Genomic DNA, 27001 nt, shown 5'->3' on the forward strand with positions numbered 1-27001 from the left:
AAAAATGGAGGCTCTCACTGCTAGGATCAATGAGGCAGAAGAAAGAATTAGTGATATAGAAGACCAAATGACAGAGAAGAAAGAAGCCGAGCAAAAGAGGGACAAACAGCTACTGGACCACGAGGGGAGAATTCAAGAGATAAGTGACACCATAAGACGAAACAACATTAGAATAATTGGGATTCCAGAAGAAGAAGAAAGAGAGAGGGGTGCAGAAGGTCTATTGGAGAGAATTATTGGAGAGAATTTCCCTAATATGGCAAAGGGAACAAGCATCAAAATCCAGGAGATGCAGAGAACCCCCCTCAAAGTCAACAAGAATAGGTCCACACCCTGTCACCTAATAGTAAAACTTAAAAGTCTGAGTGACAAAGAGAAAATCCTGAAAGCAGCCTGGGACAAGAAGTTTGTAACATACAATGGTACAAATATTAGATGAGCAGCAGATTTATCCACAGAGACCTGGCAGGCCAGAAAGAACTGGCATGATATATTCAGAGCACTAAACGAGAAAAGCATGCAGCCAAGAATACTATATCCAGCTAGGCTATCATTGAAAATAGAAGGAGAGATAAAAAGCTTCCAGGACAAACAAAAACTAAAAGAATTTGTAAACAACAAACCAGCTCTACAGGAAATACTGAAAGGGGTACTCTAAGCAAAGAGAGAGCCTAAAAGTAGTAGACCAGAAAGGGACAGAGACAATATACAGTAACAGTTACCTAACAGGCAATACAATCGCACAAAATTCTTATCTCTCAATAGTTACCCTGAATGTAAACGGGCTAAATGCTCCAATCAAAAGACACAGGATATCAGAATGGATTAAAAAAAAACACAAAACCATCAATATGCTGTCTACAAGAAACTCATTTTAGACCCAAAGACAGGTCCAAATTTAAAGTAAGGGGGTGGAAAACAATTTACCATGCTAATGGACATCAAAAGAAAGCTGGGGTGGCAATCCTTATATCAGATCAATCAGATTTTAAGCCAAGGACTATAATAAGAGATGAGGAAGGACACTATATCACACTCAAAGGGTCTCCAACAAGAAGATCTAACAATTTTAAGTATCTATGCCCCTAACATGGGAGCAGCCAACTATATAAACCAACTAATAACAAAATCGAAGAATACATCGACAACAATACAATAATAGTAGGGGACTTTAACACTCCCCTCACTGAAATGGACAGATCATCCAAGCAAAAGATCAACAAGGAAATAAAGGCCTTAAATGACACACTGGACTAGATGGACATCACAGATCTATTCAGAACATTCCATCCCAAAGCAACAGAATACACATTCTTCTCTAGTGCATATGGAACATTCTCCAGAATAGACCACATCCTGGGTCATAAATCAGTCTCAACCGGTATCAAAAGATTAGAATCATTCCCTGCATATTTTCAGACCACAATGCTCTGAAGCTAGAACTCAATCACAAGAGGAAATTTGGAAAGAACTGAAATACATGGAGACTAAAGAGCATCCTTCTAAAGAATGAATGGGTCAACCAGAAAATTAAAGAAGAATTGAAAAAGTTCATGGAAACAGATGATAATGAAAACACAATGGTTCAATATCTGTGGGACACAGCAAAGGCAGTCCTGTGAGGAAAATATATAGCAATACAGGCCTTTCTCAAGAAACAAGAAAGTTCTCAAATACACAACCTAACCCTACACCTAAAGGAGCTGGAGAAAGAACAACAAAAAAAGCCTAAGAAGCTGGAGAAGAGAAATGATAAAGATCAGAGCAGAAATCAATGAAATAGAAACCAAAAAAACAATAGAACAAATCGACAAAATGAGGAGCTGGTTCTCTGAAAGAATTAATGATATTGATAAAACACTGGCCAGACTTATCAAAAAGAAAAGAGAAAGGACCCACATAAAATCATGAATAAAAGAGGAGGGATCACAACCAACACCAAAGAAATACAAACAATATAAGAACATATTATGAGCAACTCTATGCCAGCAAATTTGACAATCTGGAAGAAATGGATACATTCCTAGAGACATATAAACAACCAAAACTGAACCAGGAAGAAACAGAAAACCTGAACAGACCCATAACCAGTAACAAGATTGAAATAGTCATCAAAAATCTCCAAAAAAAACACAAGAGAATAGGGCCAGATGGCTTCCCAGGAGAATTCTACCAAACATTTAAAGAAGAATTCCATGGGGCACCTGGGTGGCTCAGTGGGTTAAGCCTCTGCCTTCAGCTCAGGTCATGATCTCAGGGTCCCGGGATTGATGCCCTATCAGCATGGAGCCTGCCTCCCCCCCACCTCTGCCTGCCTCTCTGCCTACTTGTGATCTCTCTCTGTCAAATAAATAAATAACATCTTTAAAAAAAAAGAAGAAGAAGAATTAATTCCTATTCTCCTGAAACTGTTCAAAAAAATAGAAATGGAAGGAAAACTTCCAAACTCATTTTATGAGGCCAGCATCACCTTGATCCCAAAACCAGACAAGGATCCCATCAAAAAAGAGAACTACAGACCAATATCCTTGATGAAAACAGATGCGAAAATTCTCACCAAAATACTAGCCAATAGGATCCAACAGTATATTAAAATGATTATTCACCACAACCAAGTGGGATTTATTCCAGGGCTGCAAGGCTGGTTCAACATCCACAAATCAATCAATGTGATACAATACATTAAGAAAAGAAAGAACAAGAACCATATGATACTCTCAATAGATGCTGAAAAAGCATTTGACAAAGTACAGCATCCTTTCGTGATCAAAAGTCTGCAAAATGTAGGGATGGAGGTTACATACCGCAATATCATCAAAGTCATCTATGAAAAACCCACAGCGAATATCATTCTCAATGGAGAAAAACTAAGAGCTTTTCTGCTAAGGTCAGGAACATGGCAGGGATGTCCATTATCACCACTGCTACTCAACGTAGTACTAGAAGTCCTAGCCTCAGCAATCAGACAACAAAAAGAAATTAAAGGCATCCAAATCAGCAAAGAAGTCATCAAACTAACTCTTTGCAGATATGTTACTTTATGTGCAAAACCCAAAAGACCCCAGTCCAAATCTGCTAGAACTTGTACAGGAATTCAGTAAAGTATCAGGATATAAAATCAATGCACAGAAATCAGTTGCATTTCTCTACACCAACAAGACTGAAGAAAGAGAAATTAAGGAGTCAATTCCATTTACAATTGCACCCAAAACCATAAGATACCTCGGAATAAACCTAACCAAAGAGGCAAAGAATCTGTACTCAGAAAACTATAAAGTACTCATGAAAGAAACTGAGGAAGACACAAAGAAATGGAAAAATGTTCCATGCTCATGGATTGGAAGAACAAATATTGTGAAAATGTCTATGCTACCTAAAGCAATCTACACATTTAATGCAATCCCTATCAAAATACCATCCATTTTTTTTTAAAAAAAAAAAGGAACAAATAATCCTAAAATTTATATGGAACCAGAAAAGACCTCGAATAGCCAAAGGAATATTGAAAAAGAAAGCCAAAGTTGGTGGCATCACAATCCCAGACTTCAAGCTCTATTACAAAGCTGTCATCAAGACAGTATGGTACTGGCATAAAAATAGACACATAGATCAATAGAACAGAATACAGAGCCCAGAAATATACCCTCAACTCTATGGTCAACTAATCCTTGACAAAGCAGGAAAGAAATGTCCAATGGAAAAAAGACAGTCTCTTCAACAAATGTCATTGAGAAAATTGGAAAGCCACATGCAGAAAAATGAAACTGGACCATTTCCTTACACCACACACAAAAACAGACTCAAAATGGATGAAGGACCTCAATGTGAGACAGGAGTACATCAAAATCCTTGAGGAGAACACAGGCAGCAACCTCTTCGACCTCAGCCACAGAACTTCTTCCTAGAAACATTGGCAAAGGCAAGGGAAGCAAAGGCAAAAGTGAACTATGGGGACTTCATCAAGATCAAAAGCTTTTGCACAGCACAGGAAACAGTCAGCAAAACCAAAAGATAACTGACAGAATGGGAGAAGATATTTGCAAAGGACATATCAGATAAAGAGCTAGTATCCAAAATCTATAAAGAACTTAACAAATTCAATACCCAAAGAACAAAAGATCCAATCAAGAAATGGGCAGAGGACATGAACAGACATTTCTGCAAAGAAGAGATCCAGATGGCCAACAGACACATGAAAAAATGCTCCACATCACTTGGCATCAGGGAAATACAAATCAAAATCACAATGAGATACCACCTCACACCAGTGAGAATGGCTAAAATTAACAGTCAGAGAATGACAGATGCTAGCAAAGATGCAGAGAAAGGGGAACCCTCCTACACTGTTGGTAGGAATGCAAGCTGGTGTAGCCACACTGGGAAACCATATGGAGGTTCCTCAAAAAGTTGGAAATAAAGCTACCCTATGACCCAGCCGTCGGAATAACGGGTATTTAGTCTAAAGATACAAATGTAGTGATCCAAAGGGGCACGTGCGCCCAAATGTTTATAGCAGCAATGCCCACAATAGCCAAACTATGGAAAGAACCTAGATGTCCATCAACAGACGAATGGATAAAGAAGATGTGGTATATATATATATGCAATGGAATACTACGCAGCCATCAAAATAAATGAAATCTTGCCATTTGTGATGACGTGGATGGAACCAGAGGGTATTATGCTTAGCAAAATAAGTCAGTTAGAGAAAGACAATGATCATACGATCTCCCTGATATGATAAAGGTGAGAGGCAACATGGGGAGTTTGGGAGGTAGGAAAAGAATAAATGAAACAAGATGGCATCGGGAGGGAGACAAACCATAAGAGACTCTTAATCTCACAAAACAAACTGAGGGTTGCTGGGGGGAAGGGGGAAGGGAGGAGGGGTTGGGTTATGGACATTGGGGAAGGTACGTGCTATGGTGAGTGCTGTGAAGTGTGTAAACTTGGTGATTCACAGACCTGTACCCCTGGGGCTAATAATACATTATATGTTAATAAAAAATAAAAAATTTTAATAACAAAATTTTTTTATACTAATGTGAAGAATGGAGGGTGAACAGAGTAGGAAGACAATTTCCTGAATGAAAGAATGAATGGCAATCAGAATTCATTGCCCATGGTAAATCCCATAATGAAATACATTTCTAGGAAATGCTACTTTGAGAAGGCTGGTTCCCATTTGGGTGTACTTTGTCCTATGTTTATATAGCTCTTTGCTCTTTACAAAGTGCTTTCACATTCCTAATACTCGCAGCACTGTAACAAACAGGAAAGGACAGTGACATGTAGATGAGAATAGAACTCTTGGAAGCAAAAGAGCATGACTCAAGAAGGGGAATTCCTGTTGTCCTAAGAGGACTGTAGGTGTATAAAAATGCCTTACATATGCCAGTCAAGAACCTTCTTTCACATTCAGCGTTTCTACTCCTTCCAAGAAGAGTATCAACACTGAAGCAGTGGCAGCAGCAGCGAAAGACAAACATGAGTGTGAAGGGCATGGTTATAGCCTTGACTGTGATAGTCTGTGCTACAGTTATTCAAGGTATATGGTACCTTTTATTTATTAGCTTATAAATTCATTTTCTAATGCTTCAAATGTCTTTGTTTCCATCTTCTCTTAAAAGATTTAGTAAATTTTTATTTAATCTCACACATTAGAAGTTACTACTGCTTTGACAGACAATGTTTGAAGTGTTTAAGGTACTAGAAATGATTATTGAAACTAGAATTGATAAACTTCATGGAGTTTTTGATTTGGCTACAATATCTGGCAAGAGCCTTTAGCAATAGTTTTAAATGTCTGTTAAGATTTTATGTGAGATAATATTATTAGCTTTCTGGATATATTCTTGAGCATGGAAACGAGGGAAATTATCTTAATCTCCAATAACTTTTCATGATTCCTTTTATTCTTTAGTGGTTTACAAATTGAAAGAGAGAATCCACATGTTACTTGTGTTCCTTTCCCAGTAAGAGCAGTGCCAAGTGCTATCTGACAGATTGCTATCTTTATCCTTAATGAGAACGCTGCTCACATTCTTCAACAGAATTATAAACTACAATCATCTGTTGCAATCGGAAGTATTAGTAACTGATGCTGTGATCTGTTCTAGGCTTCCCCATGTTCAAGGGGGGTCGCTGTCTTTGCATAGGCCCTGGAGTAAAAGCAGTGAAAGTGGCAGATATTGAGAAAGCAACCATAATTTACCCGAGTAACAGCTGTGACAAAATAGAAGTGATGTAAGTAATGAACTTGCTAAATAGGACAGTGGTGGGAAGCTTTTTTATGTTTTTGTTTTGCTTATGTTTTTCCAACCCAAATTTAAAACTATTTTGGATCTTCCCTTAATTAACAGTATCAATCTTAAAGTACATAAAGGACAAAGATGCCTAAATCCCAAATCGAAGCAAGCAAGCATTATAATCAAGGTAGGGTATCAGATTACTGGTATTTTACAATTAATTTTAACCAAGACATATCTTTTGAGAAAACAGACTTGAAGAAAACATTGTTCTGCTAGAATTTTGTGTGAAGCATTTTGATAAGAGGGCTTTGATTTCATTAACTTTCCTTTTCTGCTGGAGGATTTTACATTACATTACATTTACATCACATTACATTACAGTGATTACATTACTTAATCACTGGGAAACAAGAACAGCACAATGCCAAAAAAACCTCTCATTTTCTCATTTCAGAAAATTCAAAGAATGAATTTTTTAAAACATCAAAATGCATGAAGTCCTGGGGAAAGAGGATTTGAAAACCTAGAACAAGTTTAACTGTGACAACTAAACTGATAAGAATTCCACAGTGAGAAACGGATTCTCTTCCTGTCTGTTGCAAAGTACATTCATTCACTTCTATGTCAGCAAACCTCAGAAATCTGATACTTAGAACTATTCTTTTATGTCCAAGGCAATTTCTGTATCTAGAAGTTATGTGTTTGTACTTGATCTATCCTGCCATATTACAACCTTCACTTACAATGGAGATATTAACATTATTACTGGAGTCAAGACTGTATGAGTTGAATGCATCCATGTGTGTAATAAACATTCCCCAAATAATTTTTAATGCAAATCCACATTTTTCCCCCAAAATCACAGCACATATATGTTCTTATATATATTACCATTTTATAAAAAGGCTGTAATTCATTAAATGTACTATGAAAAAAATTATAAGCTAAGGAAACAGCTTAAGACTATAAATATTTCATAACTGAATTAGTAGTTCTGGCCTTATTTTTTTAGCAACTTTTTTTCATTGAGATTTTGTTGTGGTGGCTTGGTTTTATTTATTTTTTAAGTCAGCTCCACACTGGGAGCCTAACACAGGGTTTGAATTCCCAACCCTGAGATCAAAACTTGAGCTGAGACCAAAAGTCAGACACTCAACCGACTGAGCCACCCATGCACCCCTTTCACTGAGATGTGCAATAAGGATATGTGTGTTTACTGTGCATTTTGATTTTATATATACTTAAACATTGTAGCAATAATTTGGATACATTTTAACAAATATAAAACACTTGTCCACCAAAAAATGTTGAAAAATGAATATATACATATGTCTGGCAATCACCTTTACTTTCTGGGGTTTTCTTTTTTTAATTTAAATTCCAGTTACAGTTAGTATACAGTGTGATGGGGTGCCTGGGTTGCTCAGTGGGTTAAGCCTCTGCCTTCGGCTCAGGTCATGATCTCAGGGTCCTGGGATCAAGCCCCGCATCCGGCTCTCTGCTGGGCAGGGAACCTGCTTCCCCTCTTCTCTCCCTGCCTGCCTCTCTGCGTGCCTCTCTGCCTACTTGTGATCTCTCTCTCTCTCTCTCTCTGTGTCAAATAAATAAATAAAAATCCTTAAAAAAAATAGTGTGATATTAATTTCAGGTGTAGAATTCAGGTGGATTGAACACTTACACACAACACCTGGGTGCTCATCATAAGTATCCTCCTTAATCCCCATCACCTCTTTAACCCATTTTTCCTCCCACCTACCTCCTCCCCTTGGTAACTATCAGTTTATTCCCTATGGTTAAGACTTTGTTTCTTGGTTTGTCTTTTTTTTCCCCCCATGTTCATCTGTTTTGTTTCATAAGTTCTACATATAAGTGGAATTTATGGTACTTGTCTTTCTCTGACTGACTTATTTCGCTTAGTGTAATAATACTTTCTAGCTCCATCCAAGTCATTGCAAATGGCAAAATTTCATTCTTTTTTATGGCTGAGTAGTATTTCATTATATATATATTTATATATATATTTATATCTCACAATATTTCACTGTGTGTGTGTATATATATCACATCTTCTATACTTTCAATAATCAGTGGATATTTGGGCTCTTTCCATAATTTGGCATTTGATGAAGTATAACATCCATTCATGATAAAAACCCTCAACAAAGTAGGGTTAGCAGGAACATACTTCAACATAATGAAGGCAATATACAAAAAAAAACTATGGCTAATATCATCCTCAATGGGGAAGAACTAAGAGCTTTTCCTCTGTGGTCAGGAATAAGCCAGGGATATACACTCTCACTACTACTATTTAAATCGTTGTGGAAATGCTAGCCACAGCAGTAAGACAACAAAAAGAAATAAAAGACATCCAAATTGGCAAGGAGGAAGCCAAACTTTCACTATTTGCAGAGGACATGATACTCTATATAGAAAACCTGAAAGGCTTCACCAAAAAATTGCTAAAATTGATACACATATTCAGTGAATTCACAGGAATAAAATCAATATACAGAAAATTTTTTTGCATTTCTATACACCAATAATAAAACAGCAGAAAGGGAAATCAGGAAATCAATCCCATTTACAATTGCACCAAAAACCATAAGATCTCTAGGAATAAACCTAACCAAAGAGGTTAAGATCTATACTTCAGCATTCCTTTTCTTAGAAAAACACATAATCTACTTTTTAGTCATGCCTACACCATGAAATTTGGTGTTATCTAGATAATTTTAACTTGAAAAAGTCAAAATCATTTTCTTGTAGTAAAATATCACAACCTTTTTTAAAACAGAAACCATATGCTTTCTAAAAACTGAGATACCTTTAACAATTTTAACTTGTATTTCAAGAAATAAACAGCTACCTGTCATCACATAGAATTGTTTAGAAATATATTTTAATGGGTAATTGTGAAAGACAGTGGCATTTTTTTTTAAAGGGGTCTTCCTAGGTCCAAAACCCCTTCTTACTCAGGGAAAATCCCTTATTACGGGAATCTGGGTTGGAGGTCAAAAGAGAAAAACCAAAGGAAGGAGATCCTCCCAGGCAGCCAGAGCAAGGTCTCAGCATGACCACTCCCACCCTAGACTTTGAACTCCAGCGGGCACTACAAAGATGTCATCAGAAAAAAAAGAAACAAAAAAAAAAAAAAAAAAAAAAAGAAGTATTTAAAGTGGCAGTAGTAGTAGTATAAATCTTAGATTTGTGGCTTCCTTATAGCATGACTATGGCTAGTCCTTCCGGTAACCTAGCTCTCTCGTGGTTTTTTCCATTTTCTAAGCCTGATTCTTCAGTCTTCCTACAGATTTTTCAACTAACAATTAAATTTCTTTTCTTTTGAAGCTAACCAGTCAGTGTTGGTTTCTCTGTATTGTAACCAAAAATCTCAGCTGATTTAGCACTTTATATAGATACCTAGATTATTTGTTTATTTAAAAACAAAAAAAGGGGGCACCTACATGTTTCAAATGGCTGGACATCTGCCTTTGGCTCAGTTCATAATCTCCAGGTCTTGGGCTCAAGCCCCCAACTGGGCTCCCAGCTCAGCAGGGAGTCTTCTCCCTCTGCCTCTCCCGGATGCTTGTGCTCTCAATCTCTTTCTCAAATGAATAAAATCTTTTCTAAAAAAGCAATTTTAACATATCATTTGTGCATCTTTCCCACTGATATCAGAGTCAGCAGCCATAAAGCAGATCAGAGAACGGACAGATAAGTAAATAGCAGAGCAGGGTATCTGGCTCCAAACAGGCCCTCTTACTGACTGGCTTTCTGACTGGTGCCTATAAGCAATAATGAGATGTCAACTATTATCCAAGGTATTTGTATATAAACCTATATAATTTATATCACAAATTATAGTATGTTATAATATAGATATATATAGTATAAAGACATAGTATAGACATATAGCATAAATATATATTTTATGTATCACTAACTTACATAAACTTCCATACTGAAATGAGACTTCTATATAAATACCCAGGATGGCTTTAAGACCTGGATTTAGTATTTTACTATTGGCAGTCATTTCTTTTTTTAATAATATCTTTAAAAATTCATTGAGTTAGAACTGTATGATAAATTTCGTTCTTTTAGAAAAGTAGTATAGACCAGCATATTATTACTGAGTATATAACATATATTTAAATTTCTTCATGGCAAAATAAGCATATTAAAAAATAAATATACTTGAGCGAAGATTCTTCCCACCTCAGTACCTTTGCACATACTATTCCTTCTGCCCATTTTTTCACTAAACCAATGCCTACTAATCACTTAGATCTCAGCTTAAATGACATTGTCAACAAGAGGTCATGAGTGAAACCACCCCTTCAATCTCAAACTAGATATCCCATTTATTTCTTTTCATAACACTGTCTTCTTTTCTATTGCACTATTTATTGCAACTATAACTGTAAAAACTCTTCCTATGCTTTATATCTACTCTCCCTCCCACAAGTATAAACTCAATAAGAAAGCCATTTTAGTTCTAATCCACAGTAAAGTGCCGGGCACATGAGACTCTCAAAATATTTGAGAACAGAATGACTGGCAATAGAAACTAATTGGTTTGGAGTGAAGGTACAAAGGACTTCAAAAGTCCATCTAAACAACCTTGAGTTTTACTCTTTATAAAGTGGAGATTCGAGAAATGTTCAAGAATAGGAGAGTGAGCCATCCAGTTATTATAAATTATTCTGGGAATGGGACACAAGGTTGATTGGAATTGGGAAAAACTGGGAAAAGAAATATTTTTTCATAATTCAGGTCTGTATTTCCTAAACTTCATGTGATTCTAATATCACCTTCATAACCTTTTGCCACATTTTCTGATCATCCTTCATTATATTTTGTCAAATCTGTGTATCGCCTTTATTTTACTCACATTTACATAAGGCAAATTTTCACTGCTGTATGTGAAATCAGTGTCACCTGCTGTAGAAATAAAAATGTAACAAAGAAGGAAACACAATGAACAAATACTAAATTCCAGCTAGATGTTATTGTGTGCCAAATTTCAAAGCCTCAGGCCTTCTCTGTTTGTCAAAGAGAGATGAACATTGTTGATAAGGTGGTTGAAAGCCATATTAATACCAAATTGAGACTTTCCATGATTTAACAAGGGGTACTAAAATTAAAATGAGACTAAACTAATATTAAATGTTATTATCAGTGAGCCCCCTGATATTGTCCCACATTTCAGGTAACACTGAAAAGGAAGGGGAGTAAGTTGAACAGCATACCACACAACCCACCAATCCCACTCCTAGGTATATAACTAAAAGAAATGACAACAGTTATTCCAACAAAAACTTGCACACAAATGCTCAGACAGTACTATTCACAAGAGCTGAAAGGTAGAAACACCCAAATATCCATCAAACAATAAATGGATAAAGAAAATGTGGTGTATATTCACAATAGAATGTTATTTAGCCATAAAAAGAAATGAAATACTGACATAGACTACAATACAGATTAACCCCAAAAATAAGACGCTAAGGGGCTCCTGGGTGGCTCAGTTAGTTAAGTGTTCGACTCTTAATTTTGGCTCTGGCTCCATACGCTCAGCATGGAGTCTGCTTGTCCCTCTCCCTACCCACCCCCCACCCCGCCACTTGGGCTGTTTGTCTCTCTCACTCTCTTGCTCTCTCTCTAAAATAAATAAAAACTTTGGGGTGGGTGGGAGAAGATGCTAAGTAAAAGAAACCAAACACAAAAGGTAACATATGTATGATTCCATTTATATGAATTATCTAGAATAGGCAAATCTATAGAAACGGAAACAGATTAGTGGTTGTCAGGGGCTGAGAGAAGATAATGAGGAGCGACTGCTTAATGGGTACAGACTTTCTGTCGGGGTAATAAAAAAGGTTCAGAACTTTAGAGAATAATGATTGTACAACACTGTGAGTGCACTTAAAGCCACTGAATTGTATACTTTTAAGTGGTTAAAATGTTAACGTTTATGTGTGCTTTATCATGATATAAAAAGTAAGGGCTAAACTGAAGTAATAAGGGTGAAAACAAATATGACGAAATTACATTGCTGAAAGAAAATCACTAAGACTTAGTGACAGATTAGATGTGAAGGCTGAAGCTGAGGAGAGGAATCAAGGAAAAAGCTAAGGATCTGAATCTGAAATGAAAGCAAAGCCGGGAATCAGGAAAAGCTGAGATTTTGATGTTTAAAAGACTAATACTGTCACTAACACAAACAGGGAGGTCAGGGAAAAATATGGTTTAGCGAAGAAAACAACAGGTTGGGGTATATATATTTAAAGATTTTATTTATTTGAGGACAGAGAGAGAAAGCGAGAGAGAAGGAGCAGGGGGAGGGACAGAGGGAGCAGGAGAAGCAGACTCCCCACTGAGTAGGGAGTGGAGTTAGGGACTGATCCTGGGACTCCAGGATGATGACCTGAGCCAAAGGCAGATGCTTAAACAGGCACGCCTGTAGGTTGAGTTTTAACTATATATAACCTGAGATACCAAATATTTACAGTGATTTAGAAATTCAGAACTGTTTCCTCTAATTAACTAAAAGGAGCTTATAAATAGATGGGATAATTTTGCATAATAGTACTAGGAAAGACTATAATTATGTTTGGCTATTGAGTATGTACTAAATATATCCACATAGAATTAATATACTTATTATATGTTTTTACTGCTTTAAATGTTCAGCTCTGGTTTTCTCTGAAATCTTCTAAAATGCAAAGCTGGTATTTTCCTTTTAAAATCTTTCAACACGGGGCACCTGGGTGGCTCAGTGGGTTAATAAGCCTCTGCTTTTAGCTCAGGTCATGATCTCAGGGTCCTGGGATCAAGTCCCACATCAGGTTCTCTGCTCAGCAGGGAGCCTGCTTCCCCCTCTCTCTCTGCCTGCCTCTCTGCCTACTTGTGATCTCTGTCAAATAAATAAAATCTTTTTAAAAAATCTTCCAACACCTTCTCACTGCCTTCTGAATAAAGTATCCAGGTGTGCACTGTCTCTATAATGGCTCTGCAAAACAAACGCTGAACACCCTTTCACTTTTCACTTTTTTCCATAAAAGCTAAAATCCCCTTTGGATTCCTTTTAGTTCTCAAAAAGAGATACTAATATGTCTTTTGTTAAGAATGAAGTGGCATGCAGCACCTGGGTGGCTCAGCTGGTTAAGTGTCCAACTTCAATTCAGTTCATAATCTCAGAGTCCTGGGATGGACTTCTGCCTGTCTGGCTCCGTTTGTCCCTCTGCCCCTCCCCCCAATCATACGTGCTTGCTCTCTCTTGCTCAACTAAATAAAAATCTTTAACAAAAAAAAGAAAGAAAGAAAGAAAAAGTGGCGTAACACAAGCTTCCAAAATACAAGGGATACTTGTACACCTTATAAAGTTATCATTAAGTCATTAAGACTAAATATGAAATCTTTAAAAAACAGCACAGCCACCAGTTAGAATGGCAAAAATTAACAAGACAGGAACAACAAACGTTGAAGAAGATGTGGGGAAGGGGGAACCCTCTTACACTGTCGGTGGGAATGCAAGTTGGTGCAGCCACTTTGGAAAACAGTGTGGAGATTCCTCAAAAAATTAAAAACAGAGCTACCCTATGACCCAGCAACTGCACTACTGGGTATTGACCCAAAGATACAGATGCCATCTGTACCCCAATATTCATAGCAATAATGTCCACAACAGCCGAACTGTGGAAAGAGCTAAGATACCCTTCAAACCTTGAATGGATAAAGAAGATATGGTTCATATATACAATGGAATATTACTCAGCAGTCAGAAAGGATGAATACCCAACTTTTGCATCAACATGAATGGGACTGGAGATTATGCTGAGTGAAATAAGTCAAGCAGAGAAAGTCAATTATCATATGGTTTCACTTACTTGTGGAACATAAGGAATAACATGGAGGACATTAGGAGAAGGAAGGAAAAGTGAATTGGGAGAAATCAGAGGGGGAGACAAACCATAAGAGACTGGACTCTGAGAAACAAACTGAGGGTTTTAGAGGGGAGGAGGGTGTGGGGGATGGGGGAGCCTGGTGGTGGGCATTAAGGAGGGCACGTATAGCATAGAACACTGGGTGTTGTACATAAACATAAACATGAATCCTGGAACACTGCATCAAAAACTAATGATGTATTTTATGGTGACTAACATAACACAATAAAAAAATTTCAAAAAAATAGCAGAGCTTAGCACAAAACATATGGTATTAATTTTGATATATTATTAATAAAATAAATTCTAACACTAAGTAGTTTATTCAGGCAGTTAATATAAAAATAAGCCATCCTTCAGTTTTCTTATATTAGGAACCATGTAAAACTACAGAGCCCCTGTATTGGGATTCCCCAGTATATCTTAAACCACTGTCTTCCAGCCTTTCTAGAGCTATGAAGAAAAAGAGACAGAGAAAAAGAGAAAAATAAAAGAAGTTAAGGAGAAAAATATAGAAAAAGCTTAAAAAAATAGAGACACAAGAGAGAAAGAGAGAGGGGAAAAAGGGAATCAAAAAGGAAACCAATTCCCACCTCCTGTCTTGTTTGCCTACCCCCTAATTTTATCTCACACCAGCAAATTTATTCTGTTTACTTTACTAATCATAGTCTTTCCATCTCTCCCTCTTCAGTTCTTTGATGTCTGGATTAACAACTCAATGACCCTCTCTGGATAGGATGCTAATTTGAACACATCAATCACTCTACTAAGCCAAAATATTGCCATAATTTAACAGAGATTCTTGGAAACTCCCCAATGCTTAAGATATAAAATGACTCAGAAAAGTAGTGGCATAATTATGCCACATTTCTTTGGCTCCTCTTCAAAGGAGAAATAAAGGATCTAAAACTATTTCTCTGAAGTGAGGACTTTATGGTAAATTAATTTTTTAATGAATCTCAGGTGTATAGATTTGGATTAATCATCATTTTAGTTGACAATACATACATTGTCTTCTCTGATCCATGCACGCATATACATACATAAATGTTTGTAATACCATGAAGACCCATGAAGTCATGAGAATATTCACAATCACTTAAAATAAAGGTGTAACTATGTTCCTTCCCTATCATGTTTCCTTTTCTCCTCCAACTCAGGATATAATAAATATCCTGAGTTCTGTGTTTATTATACCCTTATTTTCTTTAAGCTGTGGTAAAAGAAACAACATTTTGCTATCTTAATCATTTTCAAGTGTATAGTTCAGTGGCATTAACTACATTCACATTGTTGTGCAAGCACTGCTCTCTAGTTTTTAAAAAAGATTTCTATAAACATAGCTAAACAAAATATTAAACCTTAGTTATACTGAATTTTATGAAAAGAGTAATCACTCTGTATTTAATCTCAACACTATTTTACTTGGTGCTATTTTAGAAAAATTCATCTACATTTCCTGTAAACAAACAAGTCTTGCTTGTCTTTTGTCAGTTTTATTCCTGATTATTTCATGTTTTTAAATACCTATTGTTGCTACTATAAATTTTTTCTTTTAAAATGACATTTTAATTATTTGTTACTGATGTAGAAAACATGATACATTGATCTTCTAGCTATCCACTTTGATCAATTCTGATATTACTTTAACACTTAGTAAATTCTTTTGGGTTTTCTATGCAGATGATCTCTACAAAGTTTTATTTCTTCCTTTCCAATTCTTATGGATTTCTCTTTCTTCTTTTTTTGTTTTATTTTTCAGGCTAGGAGTTATAGCACAATGAAAATGAAGTGAAAAACAGCAACATCATCTTGTTTTGTAAATTCCCAGTATACTTCATCATAGCTAAGCCAAGTTATCTAAACAAGGCCTTTCCTAAGAGTAAATGCTGCATGATTCCAACCCTCAGTTCTACCCAGAGACTCATACCCATGGCTATAGAGTAACAGAAACATCTGATGACACAAATAACTTCACCATCCAGAGAGAAAATACTATTTGTTGCATGTAGGATAAAAACTAAAATCTGGCCAGAAAGCTGGCTATATTTGTGAAAATGCTGGCTAGTAAAAATTCATTTAGATTTGTCAAAATACCCTTCTAATACCCTGTCATCTTTTAGAACAACGTAAAGGTAGAAGGATTAGGTGTTACAATGAGCATCTAAATATAAGAAAACTGAAGCACAGACACAGCTAACATCTAAGATCACAGAGCAAGTGAGAGACACCACTGTATACTCTATCTCTAGATGCCTAGTCCGTCCCATCATCCCATAAACTGAAGAAAGCAGAACACACTGTGTGGTCTAAAATGGATCCAAACAGAAGCTATTCTCAGTTCTCCCAATCATGATGATTTTAAGGGTCTACCACCCACTCTGCACTTTGCTCAGACTGGCTGTGAACGGTGAAATGTACAAAAATTTTCAAGTGTGTAACCAGTATTACCAAACTTCCACAGCTAAGGGAATCTCATGGGAGTTCGATCAAAACTATGAAAGGGAGGGGTGCCTGGGTGGCTCAGTAGGTTAAGCAACCAACTCCTGATCTCAGGGTTGTGAATTCAAGCCCTGTGCTGGGCTCTACACTGGGCATGGAGTCTACCTGGGGGGAAAAAAAAAAAAAAAACACACACACACACAAACAAAAAACAAAACAAACAAGAAATCTGTGAAAGGGAAAGTTATCCCCTCCACTCCTACACCCTCCAAGGTACGCTGTACATCAACTGAGGGAATTCCCGGTCTACAGAAATCACTGAACTCCTCCTGCTCACTTTTTAGGAAACTTCTTTTAAGCACACTAGTTTCTCGGAAAGCATTTCTTTTCTTAGCCCATAACGAATCAGTCAGGGCAGACTGTTTCTTTTGGCCTGATGCCATAATTAAAAGCTTAAAGATAAACCAGCAGCATCTGAAACTGAAACTAAAGACGGAATATTTCCTTAACTCTTCTTTTCTTTCAAACCTAAACTCAGATCAGTGAATACAAAGAAAGGGAGTATGCAAGAGCTTTGAAAAAATTAGAAAATTAGTTTAAGAAGAGTTGTAACTTAGCTTTAGCTTTTTATTCAAATGATTTACCAGGTATTGCCTGCGGATGTAGCAAGTAATAGTTGGCTTGCTATTATCCCTAAAAAGATGCCTTTTTTCCCCCGCAAATTCTTCTCCACATTGATAACATTTACAAAAGTTTCTTCCCTAAAGCAAATTCCCATTTAAAGCAAGAACAGAAGGATCCTTTGTTTTGATTCTATGCTCACCAGACAACATTCAGGTTACTAATTCAACTTCCCAGATACTGTGATACTGGAAAAGTTTGGGAAAATTCAGTCTGGTATCCAAGTCAATCAACCAAACCTACAAGAGACTAAGATGCAAATAAAAAAGACAGTTTATTCATTTATAATGAGGGTTTAGAGAGAAAGTTTCCAAAGGAATTGTTAAAGTAGACTTACAGGATCCTGGTTGGGGCTAAGTGTCGGTCAGGCTAGGATTGCCCTTTGCCCTTAGCAAAGCCTCCAGGTGGGGCAACTGAGTCCCTAGAGGAATGTGACTCTTCCTTTTTCCACGGGCTTGTCAATGGGTAAGGAAATTTAATAATTTTTCTTCTGCCTCTGTTTCCCACATCACATATACCAGGTGATATTCTAGTGGCCATGGATGCAGCTGTGAATAAGACTGAAAAAGTCTGCTTTTTTGTGGCTTGTATTTTAGTGTGGAGAAACAGACATTAAACTAGTAAAAAACTAACCAAATATCAGATAGAAATATCAGAGAATTAAAAGATCATGGGTGCTTTAGACTGTATGCTAAGAGAAGATACTATTTAGCTAAAATCCAAATGCCCAGAAGGAATCACCTATGCATAAAACAGGTAAAGCAGTCCAGATAAAGAAAACAGCTAACGATAAAGGCCACTGTGAATGGACTGTAGTGGTTGAAAGGAAAAAAAATGTGAGATGAGGTTAGACAGACAGATAGCAGTCAGGCGATGGAAGACTTAATAAAATTACAAAATTGGATTTAATTCTAAGTACAACTCGAAGTTCTTGGAGGATCATAAGCAGGGGAGTGACATCGTGACTTATATTTTAAAAATATCAGTCTGCTCTGCTACAGAATGAAAAAGAAAAAAAGGGTATCTCTAGAAAAAGATTTACACAGAAATGTTCACAACAGTTTTGCACTAACAACTAAAATGTGGAAACAGCTGAGGTGTCCATCAACAAGAGAATGGATAACCCAGCTGGTATATTTGTGCGATGGAATACTATGCAGCAATAAAGACAAAATACTGATTCGTGCAACTACACGGATGAATCTAAAACATCTGCTGAGAAAAAGAAACCTTGCACTGAAAAGCACATATTGAAATGGTCCTATTTATGCTAAGTTCTAAAAAAGACAAAACAAATCTATATTTAAAGAAATTCAGAAGAGTAACAGTGTCAGGAGGAGAGGAGATGGCGTGAGGACAGACTGGCAAGTGGCATGAAGGGCGTTCTGGAGTGTTAGTGATACTCTATAACCTGACAAGGATTTGGATTATACAAGTTTATGCATTTGTGAGATTCATTTAATAGTACAATGGAGATCTAAACGTGTATATGTATGTATATATATATACATATATATATTTTATCTCAAAAAAAAAAGAAAGAAAGAAAGAAAGAAAAAGAAGAACAACAGAGGGACGACTGGGTGGCTCAGTGGTTAAGCGTCTGCCCTCAGCTCAGGTCGTGATCCCGGGGTCTTGGGATCAGGCCCCACACTGGGCTCTCTGCTGAGCAGAAAGTCTGTTTCTCCCTCTCCTTCTCCCTCTGCTCATGTATGTGTGCGTGCGCTCTCTCTCTCTAATAGAGTCTTAAAAGAAAAAGAAAACAAAAAAACGAACTCAATAGAAAGCACACTGGAATGATGGAGTAACAACCTCTGAAAATCTCTGTAAAAGCAAAAAGAGCATTGGAAATAAAATCTATCAAAACCAACTTTTTTCAGAACTCTGCAAATTAGCCAAAAGTTTGCAGCAGTATGGAAAACATCTAAGACGCAGCTTATCTCAGTAAGAACAGAACTCTGTGGCACTTTTCACTGCCCTGTTCTCATTCCCCTCTCCCATGCGCTACACAGTAGCCTTGAAAAATAACACAACAAAAACCATAAAACAAGTACCAAAATTTCAATAAATATGCATATATCAATAATTACTTTGAACATAAATGAACATTCAAATCAAAAGACTCTGAATGACAAAGTAGATTAAAAAAAAACTATTAATATGCTGCCTACAAGAGAACTATTTCAGATCTAAAGACACCTGCAGATTGAAATTCAGAGGGCAGAGAAACACTGATCATGGAAATGGATGTCAAAAGAAACCCAGAGTATAGGTTGCCTGGGTGGTTCAGACAGTTAAGCATCTGCCTTCGGCTCAGGTCATAATCCCAGGGCCCTAGGATCAAGCCTCACACTGGGTTCACCCTTAGTGGGGAGTCGGCTTCTCTCTAACCTTCTCCCATCTCATGCTCTCTCTCTCTCAAATAAGTAAGTAAATGAATCTTTAAAAAAAGAAAGAGAGAAGGAAAGAGTAGGAATCCTTATAATAGAACAGATTAAAACAAAAACTATAACAAGTGACCAAAAAAGTACACTACACAATCAAAAAGAGGACAATCCAACAAGATGATATAATTGAAAATATTTATGCACCCAGCATGGGAGAACCCAAATACATAAAGTAAATAATAACAAACATAAAGGAAATAATCAACAGTAATACAATAGTTGGGGACTTTAACACCTCACTTACATCGATGGACAGATCATCCAAACAGGAAATCAGTAAGAGAACATTTGCTTGGAATGACACACTGGACCAGATAAATTTAAGAGATATATTTAGAACATTCCATCCTAAAACAGCAGAATACATGTTCTTTTCAAATGCATATGGAACATTCTCCAGGAAAGATCACATATTAGGCCACAAAACAAATCTTAATAAATTCAAAAAGATCAAAGTCATAACATGCATCTGTTCTGAACACAATGCTATGAAACTAGAAATCAACCACAAAAAAAAATCTGTAAAGGGCCCAAATACATGGAAGTTAAATAACATGCTACTGAACAATGGATGGGCCTACCAAAAAATCAAAGAAGAAATCAAAAATTACATGGAAACAAATGAAAATGAAAACACAACCATTAAAAACCTTGGGATGCAGCAAAAGCAGTCCAAAGAGGGAAGTTATTATCAATACAGACCTACATCAAGAAAAAAGAAAAAACTCAAATATACAACCTGACCTTATACCTAAAGAATCTAGAAAAATAACAAAACTCAAAACCAGAAAAAAATAACAAAAATTAGAGCAGAAATAAATGATATAGAAACCAAAAGAAAAAAAATAATAGAACAGATCATGAAACCAGCTGGTTATTTGAACACATCAATAAAATCAACAGGGGTGCCTGGGTGGCTCAGTGGGTTAAAGCCTCTACCTTCAGCTCGGGTCATGATCCCTGGGATCAAGCCCCATATCAGGCTCTATGCTCAGCAGGGAGCCTGCTTCCTCCTCTCTCTCTGCCTGCCTCTCTGCCTGCTTGTGATCTCTGTCAAATAAATAAATAAATAAATAATCTTAAAAAAAATAAAATCAACAATCTTGTAGCCACACCCAATAAAAAGAGAAAGAGAGCAGACCCAAATAAACAAAATCGCTAATGAAAAAGGAGAAATAACAACCAACACCAAAGAAGTATGAACCATTTTAAGAAAATTATGAAAATTTACATGTGAAAAAACTCTACAACCTAGAAGAAATGGTATACCTGGAAACACATAACCTACCAAAACTGAATCAGGAAGAAATGGAAATTTGGACAGATGGGTTACCAGCAATGGAACTGAAGCATAATTAAAAAAAAAAAAAACCACAAAACTCCATTACTGAGCCATCAGAAAGATGAAATCTTACCATTTACATCAAGAGGGATGGAACTGGAGGGTATTATGCTGAGCAAAATATGTCAGAGAAACACAATTATCATTATGGTTTCACTCATATGAAGAATGTAAGAATCAGCACAGAGGATCATAGGAGAAGAGAGGGAAAACAAATGGGAAGAAGTCAGAGACGGAGACAAACCATGAGAGACTCTTAACTATGGGAAAGAAACCTGAGGGTTGCTGGAGGGGAGGGGGGTGGGCGGCTGGGGTAACTGGGTGACGCATATTAAGAAGGGCACGTGATGTGATAAGCACTGGGTGTTATATGCGACTGATGAATTACTCAGCTCTACATCTGAAATTAATGATGTTGGCTAATTGAATTTAAAAAAAAAACCTCCCAAAGAACAAAAGTCTAGGACCAGATGGCCTCAAAGGCAAGTTCTATCACTTAAAGAAGAGTTAATACCCATTCTTCTGAATACTCAAAAAAAAAAAAAAAGAAAAAAAGAGGAAGAAAAATTTCCAAATTCATTCTATGAGATCAGTATCATCCTGATACCAAAACCAGATAAACGCACTAGAAAAAAAGAGAACCATGGGCCAATAACTCCAATGAACATAGATGCAAAAAATAGATCAACAAAACACTAGCAAACCAAATCTAACAATACATTAAAACAATCATTCACCGTGATCACCTTGGATCTATTCATGAGAGGCAAGTGTGAATCAATATTCACAAATTAGTGCGATTTGTCACACATCAGTAAGATGAAGGAAAAGAACCATAGGACACAGAACATTCGTTTGTAATAAAACCCTCAACAAAACAGGTCTAGAGGAAACATACCTCGACATAATTCGGGCCTTATATACAACCAGTATCAAACTTCTGCCGAAAAACAGAGGTGGTTTCCCTAATGTCAGCAACAAGAGAAAAAAAGAAAGAAAGAAAACAAGGATGTGTACTCTAATTTTATTTAACAGAGTACTGAAAGTCCTAGCCACAGTAATCAGACAACAAAAAGAAAAGGCATCCAAATTAGCAAGGAAGAAGTAAAGCTTTCACTCTGCAGATGAGATGGTACTAAAGACAGAAAATCCTAAAGACTCCATCAAAAAACTACTAGAGCTGATAAATGAATTCAGGATATAAAAGCACTGTATAGGTGCGCCTAGGTGGCTCAGTGGGCTGGGGTCTCTGCCTTCGGCTCAGGTTGTGATCCCAGAGTCCTGGGATCGAGTCCTGCCTCAGGCTCTCTGCTCTGCGGGGAGCCTGCTTCCCCCTCTCTCTCTGCCTGCCTCTCTGCCTACTTGTGATCTCTGTCTGTCAAATAAATGGATAAAATCTTAAAAAAAAAAGCACTGTACAGAAATCCGTTGCATTCCTGTACACGAATAATGAAGCAGCAGAAAATGGAATTAAGAAAACAATTCCAATTACAATTGTACCAAAAATAAAATTTCTAGAAATAAACTTAAGAGATTAAACACTTGTACTCTGAAAACTACAAAAACACTGATGAAAGAAATTCAAGACAATAAAAACAGGCATTTCTGTGTTCATGGACTATTAAAAAAAATCATTAAAAAGTCCATACTACCCAAAGCAATCATTTAATATACTCCCTATCAGTATTTTTCACGGAACTATAAAATAATAATCCTAAAATTTGTATGGAACCACAAAAGGCCCCCAGAGAGTCAAACCAATTTTGAAAAAGCAGAACAAAACTGGCGGCATCACAATTCCAGACTTCAAGTCATGTTACATAGCTGTGGTAACTGAAACAGTATAGTACAGCACAAAGAGGAGACACATCGATAAATAAAATAGAACACCCAGAAATAAGACAACAATTTTATGGTCAATTATTCTTCAGCAAAGGAGGAAAGAATATGCAATGAGAAAAAGAGTCTTTTCAACAAATGGTATTGAGGAAATTGGACAGCTACATGAAAAAGAAAGCAGGCCACTTTCTTACAAGATACCCAAAAAAGAAACTCAAAACAGACTGAGAACCTAAATATGCAACGTGAAACCATAACAATCCTAGAAGAGAACACAGGCAGTAATTTCTCTGGCATTGGCTGTAGCAATGTTTTTCTACATGTGTCTGCTGAGGCAAGGGAAATAAAAGCAAAAATAAACCATTGGGACTGCATCAAAATAAAAAGCTTCTTCGTTGCAAAGGATGCAATCAGCAAAACTAAAAGGCAACCTACTAAAGGGAAAAAGATATTTGTAAATGACATATGTGATAAAAGGGTTAGGATCCCAGGAAGACCAACCATGAGAGACTGGACTCTGAGAAACAAACTGAGGGTTTTGGGCGGGGGGATGGGTGAACCAGGTGCTGGTACTCAGGCGGGCACGTACTGCATGGAGCACTGGGTGTGGTGCCTTAACAATGAATCTTAGAACACTGAAAAAAATAAAATTAAGATGTTAAAAAAAAGAACATGGCCTTTAGAATTAGAATTTCTCGGCATTATTTAAGGAGTAACTGAGTCAATAATCATAAAGCGCTTCGAACATAGCCTGGCACAGGTTCTGCTCTGTAATGTTTAATTTAAAAAATCAATTGAATAAGAAATATTTTCTCATTAATAACATATCTAGTCCACTTCATAGGTAATCTGCGTCCAACTCTGTTATATAGAGAGCGTCTTAGCTGAGAATTTAAATACAAACAAAAGTAAACTTACCGCTTTTTTTTTTTTAATGCCGAAACGGTTCAGAAACGCTTCCATCCTTGATGTCAGACGTATCTCTACAAATTCCGGCATTTTGACTCGGTCAGATTTTTTACTCCACACAAACAGCTATGGGAGGTCCCTTCCATATCACCGTCTGGTTCCCCTGACTTGCTGACTTGAGAGCTTCGCCCTGCAACAGACTCAGCAACTTTGGCCTGCCCCAAGCAACAACTTTGTCATTGTTCTGAGGACAAAACTCCTGCATCTGAGGTGTCAGGTTTTACGTGTGCCCAGTTTGCAGACATGTGCTCCTCGTGGGATCTGTGCCAAGTTCTACACCAGTACCTACCAGCTAAACGAGTTTAATCCGAGGCTGAAACTCAGCCTCAACCTGGCCCATCTCTAGATTGTTGCGGCTTAACTGACTATGAAAAGACCTCCCAGGTATTTCCCCAGGTTCCAAGTATTCACCTGCGCGAGATTTCCCACTGAAGCACGATGCCTACAGTCCGAGCAGCATTTCGCCTTGGCTCCCCTACTGCCAGTCACTCACCAAACAAAGCTACCATATCCCTTGGATACTGAATTTCCACTGTTAGGCCCAGCATGGGTTCCACCATATGGGTATCACCGGCTTCCTACTGATGTTACCTGCTGTGAATACTCAGCCAAGTGCTACTGAACACTAAGAAACTGATTTTTGCCCCTATTTTGCCCTGTTAAAATTGGGCTGATTTCTTTACCAGTTTAACAACTGACACTTTTTATCCTCTACTTTGCATGTGACAATGTCTTTGAATTGTATCAATGTTAAACCAACTTGTTTCCATCCTGTTCTCCCAAGGTCTCTCTATTCATGCCCCTTTTTAATGTTTTTCTCCAGGGGCACCTGGGTGGTTCAGTCAGTTAAGTGTCTACCTTCAGCTCAGGTCATGACACCAGCGTCCTGGGATTGAGCCCCACGTTGTCGGTGTGCTCTCTGTTCAGTGGGAAGCCTGCTTCTCCCTCTCCCTCTCTCTGCCGCTCTCCCTGCTTGTGCGTGAACGCTCTCCCTCTCTATCAAATAAATAAATATCTTTTAAAAAATTTTTTTAAAAATAAAAATCTTCAAAATAGAAATCCTTTGTTTTTTGCAATAATCTTATCATGGCTATTAATCCTTTTTTTTATGGCATTCTAGACATTCCTTATTACGTTTCATTCAGGGATTTTTCTAAACTACACAAAAATTACTTACCAAGACTAACAGAAATCAGATATCCAAACAACTATGTATTCCCTCAAAATAGTTACATGTAGGAGACTATTCAGTTATTCTAATGATGTCATGAGTGTTCAAAACATTCTGGATTTCTTTGAAACTTACCAATTCCACATCTTGAAACTTGTTCAAGAAGACCAAACCTATTATTTATAGTGTTTGATCAAAAGGTAATGTGTGGCTAAACTATTATTTCCAAAAATTAGATTTACCTACAAAGGACGAAAAATTGCTATTACTAAAGAACTTTTAAAACTTTCTGAGCCTCTAAAAGTAATTACAAACGTTTAAAACAAATACTGAGAAAAAACATCATAAGTAAACTAAATGGATTGCAACCTTTGTATGACCTAACACAAATCTTACCTCTGAGGTTCTTCTTCCATATATAAAATAAAGATAATTTTCACATTTTCTTACAGGTTATTGTAGAGATAAAAAGAGAAAATATATGACATCCCTGGAACCCATGAAGTGAATAAATATATTTATATTCATGAATTAATGCTGCAAATCAAAATAGATTCAAAACACAGTATTAAGATATACTCATTTTAAAACTATTACTTAAATGGGGAGCCTGGGTGACTCAGAGGATTAAGCTTCTGCCTTCAGCTCAGGTCATGGTCTCCTGCTTCCCCCACTCCCCCACCTGCCTCTCTGCCTACTTGCGATCATCTCTCTCTCTCTGTCAAATAAATAAATAAAATCTTTAAAAAAAACCCTGTCACTTAGCCATAAAAAAGAATAAAATCTCACCATTTGCATTGGTGTGGACGGCACTAGACAGTATTATACCAGAGAAAGACAAATGCCATATGATTTCACTTACATGCGGAACTTAAGAAACAAAACAAATGGACATGGGGGGAAAAAAGAGAGGCAAAACAAGAAACAGGTTCCTTTTTAAAATTTTTTAATTTTTTTTCAGTGTTCCAAGATGCATTGTTCATACACCACACCCAGTGTTCCATGCCATACGTGCTCTTGATAACACCCACCACCAGGCTCACCCAACATCCCACACCCCCTCCCGTCCAAAACTCTGAGTTTGTTTCTCAGAGGCCACAGTCTCTCATGGTTTGTCTCTCCCTCCAATTTCCCCCAGTTCACTTTTCCTCTCCTTCTCCTAATGTCCTCCAAGTTATTCCTTATGCTCCACAAGTAAGTGAAAACATGTAATTGACCTTCTCCTCTTGACTTATTTCACTCAGCATAATCTCCTCTAGTCCTACCCATGTTGATAACAAAAGTTGGGTGTTCATCTTTCTGACTCTTAACCACAGAGACAACACACTGAGGGTTGCTAGAGGAGAGGCGGGCAGGGGGTGGGTTGAAATAGGTGATGGGGACCAAGAAGGACACTTGTGATGGGCACTGGGTGTCGTATGTAAGTGATGAATCACTAAATTCTATACCCGCAACTACTACTACACTGTATGTTAACTAACTGGAATTTAAACAAAATCTTGAAAAGAAAAAAAAACTGTATCTAGGACTCTTACTTGAGGATTAAGTTGACATCTTTTTTTTTGCAGGAAGCAAAAGATGAGAAACAAAGTTTCATTTAATAAGATTCATTAAATTTTTTTTTTTCATTAAAAAAAATTACACACAATAAACTGTTTTTCAAGAAATCATTCATGTTTTGGAAAGTGAAACCTAACTCACTCTTAGTGAAAAAAAGAGATGGAGGGAAATTCCACAACTCAAAGTCACAATAAATACTAACAATTCCTTTGATTCTGCAACACGGGACTTCCCCAAGGAACAGGCCGCAGGTTTTGCTGAGTCAACTATAATGTTATCCAATCAGAGTTATCGAGGGAAAGTGCCTTTACAAATAAATAGGGTATCCTGGCTCCAGATCTTCTGAGACA

General features: G+C 37.0%; 2 protein-coding genes across 2 annotated transcripts in view; one reads left to right on the forward strand and one right to left on the reverse strand.

Moving 5' to 3' along the window:
• The window catches only part of ART3 (ADP-ribosyltransferase 3 (inactive)), a 118628-nt gene extending 101128 nt beyond the window's left edge, over window positions 1–17500 (reverse strand). Inside the window, exon 1 of the mRNA XM_045998513.1 lies at window positions 17466–17500. The gene's annotated coding sequence lies outside the window, so the exon portion shown is untranslated. The remainder of the gene's footprint in view (window positions 1–17465) is intronic.
• Window positions 5290–7236, forward strand: CXCL11 (C-X-C motif chemokine ligand 11). The gene is made up of 4 exons (XM_045998520.1): window positions 5290–5548; window positions 6120–6246; window positions 6363–6435; window positions 6706–7236. The coding sequence occupies exons 1-4, from the start codon at window positions 5392–5394 to the stop codon at window positions 6745–6747; spliced, it is 399 nt and encodes a 132-aa protein (XP_045854476.1). The 5' UTR covers window positions 5290–5391; the 3' UTR covers window positions 6748–7236.
• Window positions 17501–27001: the final 9501 nt, after the last annotated feature.

Source organism: Meles meles, chromosome 2, assembly GCF_922984935.1.
Source record: "Meles meles chromosome 2, mMelMel3.1 paternal haplotype, whole genome shotgun sequence".
NCBI classification, from domain to species: Eukaryota; Metazoa; Chordata; class Mammalia; order Carnivora; family Mustelidae; genus Meles; species Meles meles.

What these genes read in the sequence shown, in the direction of transcription:
- CXCL11 (XM_045998520.1), top strand. Translation starts at nt 5,392, where the DNA reads ATGCCAGTCAAGAACCTTCTTTCACATTCAGCGTTTCTACTCCTTCCA. An exon ending in TGTGACAAAATAGAAGTGAT is followed by an intron (nt 6,247 to 6,362) that starts GTAAGTAATGAA and finishes CTTAATTAACAG; the next exon opens with TATCAATCTTAAAGTACATA. An exon ending in AAGCAAGCATTATAATCAAG is followed by an intron (nt 6,436 to 6,705) that starts GTAGGGTATCAG and finishes TTCTCATTTCAG; the next exon opens with AAAATTCAAAGAATGAATTT.